Source organism: Podarcis bocagei (genome assembly GCF_964188305.1).
Source record: "Podarcis bocagei genome assembly, chromosome: 5".
Classification (NCBI taxonomy): Eukaryota; Metazoa; Chordata; class Lepidosauria; order Squamata; family Lacertidae; genus Podarcis; species Podarcis bocagei.
The window spans coordinates 88,989,434-89,007,940 of NC_138129.1; the positions used below are offsets into that span (position 1 = coordinate 88,989,434).

General features: G+C 42.5%; 1 protein-coding gene across 2 annotated transcripts in view; it reads left to right on the plus strand.

Annotated features, from left to right (window-relative positions):
• BRINP3 (BMP/retinoic acid inducible neural specific 3) overlaps positions 1 to 16,976 on the plus strand; it is a 268,970-nt gene extending 251,994 nt beyond the window's left edge. For both annotated transcript variants that reach the window (XM_081194376.1, XM_081194377.1), the window contains exon 8: positions 15,575 to 16,976. In XM_081194376.1, coding sequence (XP_081050502.1) covers positions 15,575 to 16,691 — 1,117 coding nt within the window. In that variant the 3' untranslated portion in view covers positions 16,692 to 16,976. The remainder of the gene's footprint in view (positions 1 to 15,574) is intronic.
• Positions 16,977 to 18,507: the final 1,531 nt, after the last annotated feature.

Here is an 18,507-nt window from a genome sequence, read left to right on the forward strand (position 1 = left end):
ATCATTAATCATGCACAGTTATGTGTAGCAAGTTATACTATTGATCGATGAAGCCAAATATACATCAGCTAGACATGAGTCATCACGATTCAGCGTGCATCCCAAGGGCGATTTTCTACAGTTTAGTCGCAACGCTCAGAAAGTGCTCACTTTCCCCTTCTTTATCAATCTCCCTTTCCTAAAGTAATAATAATAAATAATAAATAATAAATCATATTTAGGGAAGGGTGGGAAGTAACAAGCAGTGGAGGTTTCCCTCAGTAACAAATGATGTAACAGAATGTCATTTTTGGCCAGGGATCTTAGGACCTGACAGCAAAGGAAGTTTTGTGGGTTGTTGTTTTTTACTTGGGAAAGGGAGGTTCCTTGCAGTGATAGAGGCACAGTGCTTGAAGACTGTTGTGTACCCAACAAGGACTGAGGCTGCCATATTCAAGGGGAGAACTTCTGTTTTGAGCTTCCCACCTCAGTTTGAATACATTCCCCTCCCTGGTTTTGTAGTGTCTTTTGTGGATTTCAAACTTTTTTTTGGTTCCAGGTAACTTTGTACACGGGACGCGGGTGGCGCTGTGGGTTAAATCACAGAGCCTAGGGCTTGCCGATCAGAAGGTTGGCGGTTCGAACCCCTGAGACGGGGTGAGTTCCCGTCGCTCAGTCCCTGCTCCTGCCAACCTAGCAGTTCGAAAGCACGTCAAAGTGCAAGTAGATAAATAGGTAGCACTCTGGCGGGAAGGTAAACGGCATTTCCATGTGCTGCTCTGGTTTGCCAGAAGCGGCTTAGTCATGCTGGCCACATGACCCGGAAGTTGTATGCCGGCTCCCTCGGCCAATAAAGCGAGATGAGCGCCGCAACCCCAGAGTCGGTCACGACTGGACCTAATGGTCAGGGGTCCCTTTACCTTTACCTTAACTTTGTACACACCAAAGTTTCTCCTAAAGAACCTCTCCATCATCCGCCATAAAACCCTGGTGTGATTCGAATGATTTTGGAAGATGTGGCAGTCTGCCTGCTGGGTTCATGAGGTCCATAGGTTGTGTGCGTCACTGCACATTGAGTGCATTCGACATCATGCTCCAAATGCCTTTACATTGCAGGTTTACATTACAATGCCTTTACATTACAAGGTTGGTAGCAGTGGGCAAGATACCTTCCATGGAATCTTCTATGGATCTCATACAGGAACTTCTGGTGACATTGTTTGAGAAACGACTCTCCCATAATAACTGCGGGTGACAACTTCATGGAGAAAATATCCTATTTTCAACCATCCCCGCCTCTAATTATTTTTCTGATGTGTGAATTTTCAGAAGTGTCCTAGATAGGGTTGTGCTAAACTTTTCAACACATCTCTTATTTAGCATTGAGGATGGGGGTAGGAAGAAATGTCCCAAAGATTGGGCTAGCAAAATTCTTCATTATTTTTTTTAAATGAGGTTAGCATACTTTTGTGCTATATGGGTTGACCAAGGATTCCCCCACCCTTTTCAACAGTTGAAACACACACAGAGAGAGCTGCTAATGGCAGACAACACTCTTTACAGGATGGGTAGCAAATATGGTGCTCTTCAGATGGTGTGGACTGCAGCATCCATCACCTCTGTCCATGGACCTTGCTGGGTGGGGCTGATAGGAATTGTAGTCCACAGCGTATGGAGAGAGCACCATGTTGGCTACAAGACACCCTTTATGGCTGTGTTGCCAGAAGACTGTCCCTAGAAGTGCACTTAGATGCCCATAAGGAGATTGTTCACACAGGTCTTCTCCACTTATTTTGATAAAAGGAATGGCTCTGCTCTCTCACCCTCATGTTTTCTAGAACATATAAATACATATCAGTTGGAATGCCTGCAGGTCTCTGGATTTGTTGCTCTAGTTTTTAACTAATTTGAACTCGAGTAGAGCAGAAATCCTGGCCATTGTAAATGCAAAGGCAACATTGATCAGATATTTGTGTTGGACGGAAAGATAGATCACAGCAGGCTTGCGGGAGGGCTCATTGTGTGCAAACTACCATTTCCTTTGACTAGTCATCTTTTATTTCCATCCCCCCCCCCCGCCCCTGTATTTGATCAGAATAGTGAAAAGAAGAAAATGTATACTTTCCTGTGTCTTTGAATGCCCCCCTCTCTGTCTTTCCTATTATATGCAAGGCTTTATGGTGCTGTTTTTTTATCTTAATGATATACTATCCCTTTCTTTTCATTCAGTGTAGATGTCCACTGCAGAGGGAAAAAATCCATTTCATTCCTGTGCAGATATTATATTTAGAGGCAACATTACATACACATTGTTACATTGTCATCTGAATCTGAAAAGAAAATGAAAGAGTACAAGGGAAGATGAAATTCTCAGCAAGTCAACTCTTCAGTTATAATTTGCAATGTGCCCATGGTTTAAGTCAACACCGTATATAAATTGTCTTTAAAAGGTCGTGGAATTAACCATGCAGCAATTTCTGATTGTTGCAGACTGAAGCCAGAGGTTGTGGCAAGCTGATTGCCACTGCTGAAAACTTTGATGCTCTGTCTCCCTGCCATCTTTTCTCTGTAACAGCTACAAAATTATGTGTTGTGCCTTTCCCTGCCCCTGCTTCCCTATGTGGGGGAAGGAAAACACATAAGATGATGATTTTCACATCACAGGCCTCAGTCAGCTGACCAGGTGTGATGGCATTGAGTATGCATGAACATTTCAACAGTTCATCAGAATGTTTGTAGTCCAACTTTTCTGAGGAGGAGAAAATTGCCAGTATGACTGAAATTAAAATCTTACATAAACTCTTTTGACAGGGGTAGCTTTGTGTGGGGCATTCTGTGGAGTGGAAAGAAGCCTTGAGGAAGTAGAAAAGCTAAGTGGTCTGTGACAGAGATGAAGGATAGCTGAAGGGAGGGTGAAGATTGAAACCCACAATGGGAATCAAGGCAATTTCTTGGTTGCAGACTTTTATTAGAGTTTTGTAGTTGCAACTCTAGCAGCTGCTCTAGAAGCCTTGCAAGGCATGAACAGATTTCTTCAGCTCATCCAAACATGCAGCGTTTCAGAAGCATCGGCATTTCTTTAAATTTGTCATAAAAATCAATTCTAGCTCTCCGACGTTAAGGTTGACTTGTGGAAAATGTTAGGCTAGAGATAGAACTGGTCTTGCTATCCTGTAGCCAATGGAGAAAGATTTGGCAGCAGAGAAAATGTGATGACTCCTCAAAGCAAGAGAGTATGGGCAGCCCTCAACACTTGCCTGTTTTATTATCCACCAGCAAAGCTTCTCAGCTTCTCAGCAATCCTAGCAGCCCAACATGCTAACTGCTGGGCATTGGAGAGGAGAGATTACAGCCTTGCAGGGAACTATCATAGGCAGGAACTGGCAGGAAAGATTCCAAAGGAAATCTTTTGTGCAACTTTAAATGTTCATTAAACAGAAATGCTCTTCACCAAAGAGAGAGTAAGCAGCACATCAAAAGCAGCTGGATAAATTGGATTTCTGATTGGCAAGCTAATGGGCACGAGATTTGTGCCTGAGAACATAACCTTTATGCAGGGATTCATTGCTATTCAATGAAATTCACTCTGCCCAGCAGGAAATCCTCAACAGGGCAAGGGGAGTATTGAAGCTCGGGGATTGTAGTTTTAGCTAGTGGCTCTTCAATAATAGACTGCAATTATCCACCTCCAGTCCACATCATTGCCTTCCTAACCTTTCTGCCAGTTGGGCGTCCTTATCACAGCCACCCTGCCAATGAGTGAATTGCAGAAAATCCCCAGTAAATTGGAGCTGAGTTTTTATATATATAAAAAAACAACAGCTAAGTCCTCTGGCACCTTAAAGGCTAGCCTATTTATTGGGGCCTCAGTGGGCTGTAGCCTACCATTCTCAGATGGTAATGTAGTCTGCATGTTGCATTCAACTGATTCGCCTTGCATTTACCAGGCCACTTCTGCAAACTTTAAAAAAAAAATCTCCCTAATTCAAGTGCCAACACTTCTATATACATGGTTTGAGCCAGTGCTCTTTTTCTAGAAAAAGAGGTTTCTGGAACTCATCATTAACACCTCCTTTTTTCTCTTATAATGGCAATGGCGCCCACCTGAGAGGTGCCAGAACTGAGTTCCAGCAAGTTCTGGCTGGGGGAAAAGCCCTGGTTTTAGAATACAGTGGTACCTCGGGTTAAGAACTTAATTTGTTCTGCAGATCCGTTCTTAACCTGAAACTGTTCTTAACCTGAGGTACCACTTTAGCTAATGGGGCCTCCCATTTCTGTTCTCATCCTGAAGCAAAGTTCTTATTTCTGGATTGGCGGAGTCTGTAACCTGAAGCGTATGTAACCCGAGGTACCCCTGTACAAGCATAATAAAACATTAAACATTACAAAAACTTCCCTATACAGGCTGCCTTCAGATGGGTGTTGGAGTTCAAGAATATCTGGAGAGACACACTTTAACAGTCCCTGATTTAAAATACAGTGGTACCTTGGTTTAAGAACAGCTTAGTTTATGAACAACTTGGATTAAGAATGCTGCAAACCCTGAAGTAGGTACTATTTCTGGGTTAGCGGAGTCTGTAACCTGAAGCGTCTGTAACCTGAGGTATCACTGTACCATAACCAGCTTATGTATTTTTTTAACCATTTTGGGGAAGGGCCAAAGCTTATTGGTACAGTATTTGCTCTGTAAGCAGAAAATCCCAGGTTCAGTCCCCATCATCTCCAAGCTGGGCTGGGAGAGACCCTTGTCTGAAATTCTGGAGAGCCACCTATAGTCACTGTACACATTACTGAGTCAGGTGCACCAATGGCCTGACTTAGCGCAAGGCAGCACCCTCTCTTCCTAAAGTGCCACAAGACACAAATGCAATGTCCAGTACATAGATTCAGCTCTGAGCTGTTGTGAGGTGGTTCACCCAGGCATACTTATCACTCCTTGACCGCAGGAGCAAGTGGATGAGACCATCAATAGAACTGTCATCTCCCCCGATGTCAACATGAACACAATGCATTTCATCCAGCAGAGCTTTACTGCTACTGAAGGCAAATGAGCATAATGGTCACAAACCCAATACGTTCAGGACTGGCCCTGTCCATAAGAAATCCAGTTGCAGTAGACTTATCTTAAACTTACAGCAACTTACAATAAGACTAAACCTTAACACTATATACAGAATACCACACCAGAAGGAAAAGAGATAGAAAGAGAAAGTGAGAAACTCAGGCTCCTTCTGGCCCTACTATTATAGTCAGGATGACCTTGACAGAAAGAGATGAGAACCAGATTAACCCAGCTGTACTCAGCTTCTCTGATGGAATAACCCAAACATCATAAACCTTTTCCTTGTTTCTTTCACACAGAGAAGCTTCCAGAACCCTCTTGAATTAATTAGAATATGAAAGATCTCTACACATCAGATCAATACTTTCTGTACTAAGAAATGCAAACTGACACATCCCTCACCATTGGCTATGCAGGTTGGAACTCATGGAAGTTGTTGTTCTTGTTTAGTCATTTAGTCGTATCCGACTCTTCGTGACCCCATGGACCAGAGCACACCAGGCACTCCTGTCTTCCACTGCCTCCCGCAGTTTGGCCAGACTCATGTTTGTAGCTTTGAGAACACTGTCCAACCATCTCATCCTCTGTCGTCCCCTTCTTCTTGTGCCCTCCATCTTTCCCAACATCAGGGTCTTTTCCAGGGAGTCTTCTCATGAGGTGGCCAAACTCTTGGAGCCTCAGCTTCAGGATCTGTCCTTCCAGTGAGCACTCAGGGCTGATTTCCTTAAGAATGGATACGTTTGATCTTCTTGCAGTCCATGGGACTCTCAAGAGTCTCCTCCAGCTGGATGTACCAGTGGGCCAATTTTGTATAAAACCGCTTCAACTACCCTAATGTACAGTGGTGCCTCGCAAGATGAAATTAATTCGTTCCGCGAGTTTTTTCGTCTAGCGAATTTTTCGTCTTGCGAAGCACGGTGTCGGAAAAGTTTTGGAAAAGCTTCAAAAATCACCAAAAACCTCAAAAAAGGCTACCACACCGCGTTTTATGAGTTACTCCTTGAAGTCAAGTCGCAACTTATTAACGGTGTTAAGAAAAAGGAAACAAACTTGCAAGACGTTTTCGTCTTGCGAAGCAAGCCCATAGGGAAATTCGTCTTGTGAAGCAGCTCAAAAACCGCAAAACCCTTTCGTCTAGCGAGTTTTTCGTCTTGCGAGGCATTCGTCTTGCGGGGCACCACTGTATCATGAACCAAGAGGAGCCTCGTGGACTTCTTTCTTTTTTTTTAAAAAAAAAAGAATATTTGTAGGTGTGATCCTGAATTCACTTGCATGGATGAGAGCTGGACGTGTTGGCGGGCTGGATTCCACAGCCTGTTATCTCTGTAGCCGAGGGTGCCTTATTTCAGAGATGCTGCAAACACAAATAATAAATCATAAGCGTAGTTTTCCTCTAAAAGTCAAAGATGCAAAAAGATCATCTTCCGCGCTGATTTTTTCCCAAGGTACCGCAGTTTGTCATCTAAAGTACTCAAGAACCATTAAAAACAACTTTGTTGAGGCTCATACAAATGTTAGGAAGGATTTCAGCCCACAACATAACACATAAGTATATGCCACAGCAGGCTGGAGAATGTAGTCACCATATTTTCACTTGTCACAGCAACATATCCTTTAATGGAATCCTTTTTTTCAAAGCAGCAAATGTTGACTTCTCCAATCCATTACCCCATTATTAATGGTAGCTTTTAAGAAAGCGCTATGAAAAGCAGATACATTCAATTAATCCTTTCAAGGGTTGCTTCCCACTAAGGAGAAATTTAAAGGGTGCCTGAGTGCATTGCCTTTTTGAAGATTACACATCCCTGTCAATAAATTGCACTAAGTAAAAGTAAAATCTTATTAAGACTGCTTTGCGAGACGAGTTAAGACTTAGTCCCTGTAGTATTCATCAACATAAACAACTGATAATAAACAGAAAACATCTTTCTGAAGGGTTGGGGCCATGGAATCTAGGAATTGTTATTTTGGAAAAGAAAAATGCTGTCAAATGCCATCTATGCCTTTTCCAACAACAAAAGCTGCCCTTGTTAACACTGGAGTCATCAATACATTAAAAGGTTAAGTGCCCTTTCTAATACAACATCATTCCTATTTCACCTTTCTCCCTATTGACAATGCATGGGGAACCTCTATGCATTTAACTCACATGGGGTTCCAGTTTGGCCCACGAGGCCATTTTCCCCAAGCCTCACCCACACCTGACATCATAGGATATCAGGTGTGGGAGAGGTATAGTTGCAGCTGTAAATGAACCATTAGCAACATTACAGAACACTCCCGTTTTCCCCTCTGGAAGCAGGCCTTTCTTTCTTTCTTTCTTTCTTTCTTTCTTTCTTTCTTTCTTTCTTTCTTTCTTTCTTGTATAATATTTTTTATTAATTTTTAATTACAATAATCCAATAAGAGGCACATTATCACAATATCAAATTACAATATAATTTTTAAAAGCCAATTATTCAAATACCAAATTAAACAATTTTGGGTGGCTTCCCGTGTGCTGGATTTCAGGGTACAAAGTTCTTGTTTCTTTCTGCTTCCATAACCTTGATCATTTACAACAGTTCTGGTCTTGATCCTTTATTTAACAGCCACTGATTTCATGACTTTCATTCGTAATAGCATATTTTTTCAATTTTAATTCTGCAAGAGGAGTTTATGTCCTGTAAATTTCTGTGTGAGATGTTTATTTTCCATTTGTTTCTTCATTCTTCCTGTTGTAATCCAACAGTACAGCATCTCTTCTTCCACTTTTTCACGCTCTCTTTTTTCTGCTCTCAAAGTCTGCATTTTTCACTGCGTCACACGCCATCTTGTTTGTCAAAGTCTAACAAGAGGTCTGGCGTCGCCTTGCTTTCACCCCTTGTTATAATTCACATCAAATACAAGTCCTACCTAGACTATTTCCACTCAGGAACTCTCAAGGACAGCCAATCCCTGCTGCAAATGGGCTTCCTTTTAGCACTGAGTTCAAATCTGCATAGAATGCAAGTTTGCCTATGGAATCACCTGCAGTAAAACTCTCCAGTCCGAGTTCCAAAGTACAGTTTATCCTTACCACAAACAGGGCTTGCTTTTCACACCGAATTCACTGGAAGTGGTTTAGAAATCTTCTTTTGCAACCACAGCTGACAATTGCAAATGGAGTATTTCCCTTTAACTGTCTGTGCCATTGCAAAAATTATATTCCGTCATTCGGAATCCAAACATCCTGGGGGAGATTTGGATAGGTCTCATTTTGTAAGCCTCTTTGCTAATAGTAGAACATCTTGCATCCTGCTGAAAATACGCTGTGGGAGCCTTATGGCCCCAGAGTATATAAGTAAGCACACATACAATTCTGGAAGGTGCATTTCCCCCCCTGCTGTGTATTGATGTATGTCATTTCACGGTGCATTTTAACGAAAGAGCATTTGCATCTAAAACATACAAATGGAGAAATTCGATATTAAATGCCACGTTCCCCCCAGAGTAAGAAGTTATGAACTTTCTAGGAGGTTTGCAAATTGTATGTGACTTTGTTCAATCAATAAGCAACCAGGAGGGCAAATCTGTTGTTAAGAAGATAAGAGTACACCATGATAGCTTCACAAACAGCTGCTCCTTATCTGTCTGATATAGTACTTAAGTTTGATGAGCTTAATTAAAAATAATGAAAACTACCTTTTTAAAGGTTAAATTGTCTCCTCTCTCTTTTTTCCTTTTTGCTCTGACATCTTGAAGAAGTATAAGGCATTATCGCTCTGCCAGACCTTAGATAACCGGCAGAAGATCAGCGCAAGATAATAATGTGAAGGTCACAGGCTAATTAAGGCAGGTGTTTTGTTTTGCTATGGTCTGGGAGAGTCCAAGGTCTTCAAGTGTGCAGATCGGGGGCATTTTCCACTGAGTATAGGTAGAATTCATTAGCAAGAAAGGTTATTACTTTAGCCAGTAAGACTGCCTTCCATCTAAAGAATTTAACTTGCATTTTCATAAATGAATCAACAAAATTACAATTACATTTCTTCCAGTAGCACCAACTAAGTTAGTTCTTGGTATGAGCTTTCGTGTGCATGCACACTTCTTCAGATACACTGAAACAGAAGTTGCCAGACCCTTCTATATAGTGAGAAGGTGGGGAGGGGTATAACACCTTCTCACTATATAGAAGGGTCTGGCAACTTCTGTTTCAGTGTATCTGAAGAAAGCTCATACCAAGAACTAACTTAGTTGGTCTTTAAGGTGCTACTGGAAGGATTTTTTTTATTTTGACTATGGCAGACCAACACGGCTACCTATCTGTAACTAATTACATTTCTGTATTGCCAATTTAATGAAGGAAAGACATTTTTACTGTTTTCTTTCTCATTCCCTGCTACAGTAATAATCATAGAATTGTAGAGTTGGAAGGGACAGCGAGGGTCCCCCAGCGATGCAAGAATCTTTTGCCCAACTTGAACAGGGCTTTGAACTCACAACCCTGAGATTAACACATTAATGTATCCTAGACTCTCAAACCCACATTCTTTGGTTCATCATTCCACAAACCCCACAAATGGATCTGCCGGGTTTGGACCGACCCAACAGAGGTAGCACAACTCTATAGAAACCATGCTTTGTAAACAAAGACTTCTACCCACCCACCCATTCCATGTAGTGGTTAAGAGTGGTAGTCACGTAATCTGGGAAACCGGGTTCGCTTCCCTGCTCCTCCACATGCAGCTGCTGGGTGACCTTGGGCCAGTCACACTTCTCTGAAGTCTCTCAGCAGCCCCACTCACCTCACAGAGTGTTTGTTGTGGGGGAGGAAGGGAAAGGAGAATGTTAGCCGCTTTGAGACTCCGTAAAGGGGAGTGAAAGGCGGGATATCAAATCCAAACTCTTCTTCTTCTTCTTCTCTTCCATTTTTTATTTGATTGATTGACCTTTCCCTTCTCTTTATTAACCATGGATTTGTGTTACATTTTGCTGCAAACAGGTTGTCTTGTTTCTGCCGCCACCTCTATGATTTAAGAGCTTATCTGAACACGTGAAAAGTGTTTTATTTGTTATTTAAATTTATATAACACACTTCATCATAATGTATCCTAGACTCTCAAACCCACATTCTTTGGTTCATCATTCCACAAACCCCACAAATGGATCTGCCGGGTTTGGACCGACCCAACAGAGGTAGCACAACTCTATAGAAACCATGCTTTGTAAACAAAGACTTCTACCCACCCACCCATTCCATGTAGTGGTTAAGAGTGGTAGTCACGTAATCTGGGAAACCGGGTTCGCTTCCCTGCTCCTCCACATGCAGCTGCTGGGTGACCTTGGGCCAGTCACACTTCTCTGAAGTCTCTCAGCAGCCCCACTCACCTCACAGAGTGTTTGTTGTGGGGGAGGAAGGGAAAGGAGAATGTTAGCCGCTTTGAGACTCCGTAAAGGGGAGTGAAAGGCGGGATATCAAATCCAAACTCTTCTTCTTCTTCTTCTCTTCCATTTTTTATTTGATTGATTGACCTTTCCCTTCTCTTTATTAACCATGGATTTGTGTTACATTTTGCTGCAAACAGGTTGTCTTGTTTCTGCCGCCACCTCTATGATTTAAGAGCTTATCTGAACACGTGAAAAGTGTTTTATTTGTTATTTAAATTTATATAACACACTTCATCAAAAGACCACAGAGTGGTTTATAAAACAGAACATAAAAGTCAATGCATAACATAATATCTTAAAATAGTTATATAAATTCAGTTGTAATAATAAATGCGTCAGAAAATACGGTTCACACAACAGCAAAAGCATTAAAAAGGGAGGGGGAATCAGCAGCAGTAGGGTATCTGAAATACAGTGCATAAATACAGAATCTTCATTTTTTTCAAAGGTAGCTCTTGATCCCAATCCCCATAGAAAATGAAAGTATTTTAAAGGGGGGAAAGATGGTGTCTGCTCTTCTCCTAGCAGTTAAGTAGTGGGTGTGATCCTTCAGGGAAAGGTCTGTTACTCAACTCCAGATTTCTAATTTGAGATATTTAGTAAATGATTCAAGAGCAGTACAAAGGAGAGAAATATTAGGTAGTGTTGAAATAAAAGCCCCGATTGTCTAAATAATCCTTACATTTAATAGAGACCGCCGCATTATTTTCAGTAACAGGCGAATGTAGCATTCCATGGTTTCTGATCTGCTAGGAACCAGGCAAAGTTTCCTCAGGCCAATGAAGATGGAGCCAAAAGACACATACGAAGCTATTTCTATTAGATTTGTAGGAAGAGACATGCATTGGAGTGAAGCAAGCAACCAATTGGATAGGGCCCTGGACTTTTCAGATTCTAAACATACCCACATCAATGGTGATGGTTAACACATTGACTTGATACACACATAACATTAAACCATGGTTTAACAAACTAGGAGATAACGACAGATAACCACAGAAGCAATCAAATAAACCATGGCTTGTTTCTCCAAATTTGTGGTTTGTTTATCGGCTTGTCACGCCTCGTGTCTTTGTAGCAATCTTTGTGATCATCTAGGGTAGGATAAGGGATGCGTGGGTTAAACCACAGAGCCTAGGGCTTGCCGATCAGAAGGTCGGCGGTTCGAATCCCCACAACGGGGTGAGCTCCCATTGCTCGGTGCCTCCTCCTGCCAACCTAGCAGTTCGAAAGCATGTCAAAGTGCAAGTGGATAAATAGGTACTGCTCCGGCGGGAAGGTAAACGGCGTTTCCGTGCGCTGCTCTGGTTCGCCAGAAGCGGCTTAGTCATACTGGCCACATGACCCGGAAGCTGTACACCGGCTCCCTCGGCCAATAAAGCAAGATGAGCGCCGCAACCCCAGAGTCGGCCACGACTGGACCTAATGGTCAGGGGTCCCTTTACCTTTACTAGGGTAGGATAGCCAACCAAACCATGGTTAAGGAAGCGCGATGGGTTCACACATAATGCCACACCATAGTTAAAACAAACCAAGGTTTTTAAACTGAGAACAAACCATAAAGCGATCAAATAATCATGGTTTAATAATGTTATGTGTTAACACATTAGTTATTAGCTATTTAGTTCACAGAGTAGCTTTAAAGGGTTTGCTTGAATAGAATCTCCTTTCTTTTAGTTAAAACTCTTTCATTATACGAGTGTACTGACACAAACCATGGCTGATACAAATTGTGCTTCCTTTATGAACCATGGACTGAAATCAGTGTAGGAGTGGATTTGCAAGCATTGGCTACAAGTTAACCATAATTGGCATAGAAGCACATGTAACATGAAACCATGAATAGGAATGGCAATAGAAGAGAGCAGAAAAACACATTGGAGGAGGTTCTGGGATGGAATACATAAACCTGCAGGCCACTCTCAATATTTTGATTCGTCTTAAGAGATTTTCAGGAGTAAAATGGGCTTGAAGAATATTGGCACACTTCTCTTGTCACAGAGGATGAAAATGGAGAGCATATGACAAATGGGATTGCTCAAGGTATCCACATAAACTCACACAGACTGCACAACGAACAAGAGACATGTAAATAAAACATGTGCCGGGACGTTTTTGTGCTTTAAAGTATTTCAGACAGCGCTTTACATTTTTCTGATGTTTCCTTCCCTGATAACTTCCATCTTTTATATGATTTGTCACATGACATAAAAGCCAATTCTGAGAATCTAGTAGAAGTTTAGGAGAGCTCATTACCATGTTCATTGCTTCCAGGGGATGAAGAAAATCTTTTGCAACCCCGTTAACTTGGAAAATTGCAGTTTTGTATCTGTAATTTCGCAAGACGAAAAAGGGGACAGTGTATAGTTCTTTCCTGCTATTTGAAATTGAGTGCGACTTGGCAGCATATTGGTCAAAAAGCAATAATGCAACATGTAATGTGGTGTAAAAGGAATATTAGATAATCAGGATAGAAGCGCTAACATTATAACTAAGAAAACAAATGCAATGAACCTCATGCCTCATGTCAAATATTTTTATTTACAGTCATACCTCGTGTTACATTTGCTTCACGTTACGTTTTTTCAGGTTGCGTCCCGCAGCGACCCGGAAGTACTAGAAAGGGTTACTTCTGGGTTTCGCCGCCCGCACATGCGCACAAGCACCAAATCGCACTGTGCACCTGCGCAGATACAGCGCTTCAGGTTGCGGGCTTTTCATGTTGTGAACGGGCCTCTGAAACGGATCCTGTTCGCAACCAGAGGTACCACTGTACTAGAAATTACAGAAGAGAAAGAGACATGAGGTTACGGCTCACAGTGACAGCTAACCTGTAACCTCCAATTCTGCCCTAAGTGGCATCTCTGACCTTGGAAGACAACTTTGAGATGTCTCTTTTTGTACCTGTTTTCCCAGGGATACCTTGTACCCGCTGACTATTCACTGTGCCAATGACACGAGTGTTTTTGAAGCTATTGCACAAAGAAACCAATTCTTTCTAATTTATATAAGATACCTGACCTGATTATGACCCAGTTCAGTTAGCCAGGCTGTGGCAGTCTTCAAATAGTGGAGGCCAAGCATAGTGTGACTCCTGCTACCATGTACATAATCACATGTGTGACGTGAAACCTCATAAAAATAGCACCCTGATTCTTCCCCCTCCCTCATAAAGGAAAAGGGATATTATGTGCATGGAACTTTATGTGGCCTGGTGGAATGCTTTCAGTGCATAGTAATTTAGATTTATGTAGAATGGAAGTGACAATCATCAATTCATCATACAAAACAAACTGCTATTATTCAAGTAAATACCTGAGCTGGTCTATTTCATCTCAGATGTAGTTTTTAGCTTTCCTATGTTATGTTCTTGTTAACATCTCATTTATGGTACAGAAGAAAAACTACAATTCCCTAATGTCAATTACTGGAGCAGTTCCATGCTGACTTACTCACCTCTTAAATCAACAGTGCATTTGGCCTCTTGTATTTTCTGCACCACAGCATGTTTTGAACAGCAAAAGAGTATGCAGAAACCTTCATCAATATTAAACAGAATCGACACAGCCACTGCCAAAATATGCTCTTCAATCCATGCAGTTCTTGGACTGGGACAAGCATCCTGGAAAACTACAATGAAGATCACTGTTTCTCTCAACCATTGTCATTCCACATGGTCTGTTTTCCTGGAAACTCTCCCTTTCCAATCTAGTCTCCAGATTCCATTGTTGGTTTCCATTGTTATTTAATTTTGGACTTGGAAGGGGAGAAATGAGATGGCAGAAACATAAAGGAGTATCTTCATCTGTTTTGCACATGGAGGGGAAAATGCACAGACAATGCTCATCTACCCATCAATAGGATCATTGTGCTACGATTCATTCAGGAAATTATTCCTGGGACTACTACAATAAACAATATGGAAATCTTTCAGTGAACACTATGAAATTCACTACCACAAGATGTCATGATGGCTGCCAATTTGGACAGCTTTCAAGGGGGATTAGACAATTCGTGGAGAATAAAGCTATCAAAGGCTGCTAGTAAAGATGGCTTATATATTTACCAACAGTGTAAATATGCCCCTGAATACCAATAGTTGGGGAACCCCACCAGGTGAGGGCTCATGTTCTGCTTGTTGGCTTCCTGAAGAATCTGGCTGACCACTGAGCAGAGCTCAGGATGACCCGGACTTCGACTTCTTGAGGGTGCCTGGGGAGGGAAGCACACATATTCCAAGCAACAATTTGTTCCTTAACATGTTACAGGAGTTACAGTTAAGTTTATGTCGCAGCTCCACCCAACGTGTAGATTTGGCTCTTTCAGAGTAATAACACCACCAGTGCCCACCATATGGTGGTTTATGTCTTTTTCTTTGTAAAACAAAAGTGTTTAGAATCTTGGTACTGTTTTGGGGGGACAGGGGGCGGGTAGGTGTTGAGGACTCCCTAGTCCTGAATGGGGTAACTGTGCCCCTGAAGGACCAGGTGTGCAGCCTGGGAGTCATTTTGGACTCACAGCTGTCAATGGAGGTGCAGGTTAATTCTGTGTGCAGGGCAGCTGTCTACCAGCTCCATCTGGTACGCAGGCTGAGAGCCTACCAGCCCGCAGACTGTCTTGCCGGAGTGGTGCATGCTCTGGTTATCTCCTGCTTGGACTACTGCAATGTGTTCCACATGGGGCTACCTTTGAGCACAATTCAAAGTGTTGGTGCTGACGTTTAAAGCCCTAAACGGCCTCGGCCCAGTATACCTGAAGGAGCATCTCCACCCCCATTGTTCTGCCTGGACATGGAGGTCCAGCTCCAAGGGCCTTCTGGCAGTTCCCTCACTGCAAGAAGCAAAGTTACAGGGAACCAGGCAGAGGGCCTTCTTGGTAGTGGTGCCCGCCCTGTGGAATGCCCTCCCATCATGTCAAGGAAATAAACAACTATCTGACTTTTAGAAGACATCTGAAGGCAGCCCTGTTTAGGGAAGTTTTTAATATTTGATGTTTTATTGCTTTATTCTTATTCTGTTGGGAGCTGTCCAGAGTGGCTGGGGATGATGATGATGATGATGATGATGATGATGATGATGATGATTATGGTTCCATCTCACTGTGCATTTTGCTTTTTCTGCTTCACAGGTCTTCTACCTACTGGCTGAACCGCATCCAGTCCTTTCTTTACTGCAATGAGAATGGCCTCCTGGGCAGCTTTTCTGAAGAGACTCACTCATGCACATGCCCAAATGACCAGGTCGTCTGCCTTGGCTCCTTGCCCTGCGCTGTGGGAGATGGTTCTGCCTGCTTATCCTGCGCCCCTGACAACCGTACCCGCTGTGGGACCTGTAACACCGGGTATATGCTGAGCCAAGGCCTTTGCAAGCCTGAGGTGGCAGACTCAACGGAGCACTACATTGGGTTTGAGACAGACCTCCAAGATCTGGAGATGAAGTATTTATTGCAGAAAACGGACCGCCGGATTGAGGTCCATGCAATCTTCATCAGCAACGACATGCGTCTCAATAGCTGGTTTGACCCTTCCTGGCGCAAAAGGATGCTCCTTACTCTGAAGAGCAACAAGTACAAATCCAGCCTGGTCCATATGATCTTGGGTCTCTCTCTCCAAATTTGCCTAACAAAGAACAGCACCTTGGAGCCTGTCCTGGCCGTTTACGTCAACCCTTTTGGAGGCAGCCACTCCGAGAGTTGGTTTATGCCTGTCAATGAAAACAGTTTCCCAGACTGGGAGCGGACTAAACTGGACTTACCGCTTCAGTGTTATAACTGGACGCTGACTCTAGGCAACAAGTGGAAGACCTTTTTTGAAACGGTCCACATCTACTTGAGGAGTCGTATTAAGTCGAATGGTCCCAATGGCAATGAGAGCATCTATTATGAACCGCTGGAGTTTATCGATCCCTCCCGGAACCTGGGCTACATGAAAATCAACAACATCCAAGTGTTCGGCTACAGCATGCACTTTGACCCGGAAGCAATCCGGGACCTGATTTTGCAGTTGGACTACCCTTATACTCAGGGATCCCAGGATTCTGCTCTCTTGCAACTTCTAGAGATAAGGGACCGTGTAAATAAACTCTCTCCACCCGGCCAACGTCGTCTAGACCTTTTCTCATGCCTGCTGCGTCATAGACTCAAGCTGTCTACCAGTGAGGTGGTGAGAATTCAATCTGCTTTGCAGGCCTTCAATGCCAAATTGCCAAACACAGTGGATTATGACACAACCAAATTATGTAGTTAACCATAAGTGTGAAGCACAACAGAAAAAATAAAAACCATGACGGAGTTTTTACAGTGCTTTTGTGGAACAGTTTATGTTTGGAAGAGTACATTTAAATTGTCTTTTCAATATCTGTCTTATATCAGTCAATAACGTTGGATGGCAATTTACACCCATGAACTCGCTGACAAATGAATATATTATACCTGCAAATTTTTTTTGGCTTTGTTTTATGAATGAAAATAAATACTGACACCAGTCTAGGAGACATTCTACTTTTTACAATAAATTTCATTTGTAATTTTATATGTTCCGTGGCAATGCTTTTGTGCATTACATCCTCTAGAGGGAACATAAAAGGATACCAATAAAATTTTGTAGCTGAACAGTTATTAAAAAGAAACGCTGTGGGATTCATTATTTTCCCCTCTCGGAAAAAAAAAATATGAATAGCATCCTTGATATTGCATTTCTGACCAGAAAGTGGTGGTGGACAAGATAGAGGTATTTGGTTTTGATACAGAAGCCAGCCAAGACAAAGCTAAAAAGTTATAACATAAAATTATTCTGTAGCACTTGAGTCATCTGACTGTTCCCGTTTTATTTAACAGGATTTAGGCACCATTTAATCACCAAAACCTCTAAGTAGTTTACAAAATATATATACATTAAAACGATAGATAAATTCAGATGTTAAAAACAAGTCAGCCTCAAAAATGGCAAAATAAAATCAGGTACTAATATGAATGGGCAGAGAGTTTCAAAGTGTAGAGGCTGCCACACTAAAGGTCACATTCCTTGCATGTGTAAAAGCAAAATTATGTAGCACTTGTGAAAGTGCCGTTTCTGCAGACAGGAGTGGTCAGGTGGGCATTTATGGGGCAAGGCAATATATTTAATGATGGATTGCTTGCCTAAGAATCTTGAAAAGGGCCTTGTCTTTTTCAGTATGCTGTGCTGAGTTGTACGTATGGCTCAAGTGGCTATATTTTCCATCGTGGGGAAGACTGGAAACTTGTGCTAATCTCACATGGGATACAATAAGAATAGCGGTAGGGCAATTTCCTCCCAGAATGAAACAGGTTGATCCAGGGCTCTGGTGAACACAAAGAGGCTCTGATATACACCCATAGGCTACCTTTTCCTGGTTTAGCCACTCAGTTGGAGCCTTTTCCCAAGGTGTAGCCACTGTCACATGGTAACAGCTTCTAGGAGCCACAGGTGAGAGCAGAGTGGGGGCCAAGGTGGACAAATTATGCCAGAAGGAGTACAGCATTTCCCCCACCAGAGGTGCTACCCTTCCCTTAGTACACCATACACACTGTAGTATGGTTGAGAATACCATGGCTATACCAGAGAAATACATGACTTTTGAGTATTCTTATGGGTCAAAAAAAACCCTGTTTGAATTGTACCACAACATGAGCTCCCATCGGCACTATACATTTAAAGCAGTCTCATACCACTTTAAACAATTGTGAATTCATACCCTCCAACATGTTGAGTCTGTGTTCCCATGTGAGAACACAGAGCCCAAAAGAGGTGCTTTTTTGAGGCTGTGAATTTTGAGGTGCTGCATGAATTCACAGCCCTGAACAAATGTGGGGTTTTTTGGGGGGAGGGGGCGAGCTCTCAGTGCAAAATTGCACAATGTCACAGTGCCCAAAATGGTCACAGTGCTCTTGCAGGGGGAAACAGGATACTTGCGGGATATGGTATATTCTCCCAAATTCTATTGTCCCAAACTCAGAGCTGTTCCACCAGGCCTTTGGCCAAGGCACAGTCTGACCCCCTCCTTTGGTAATCCTCACAGAACTCTAGCCCAATGGTTGCCATT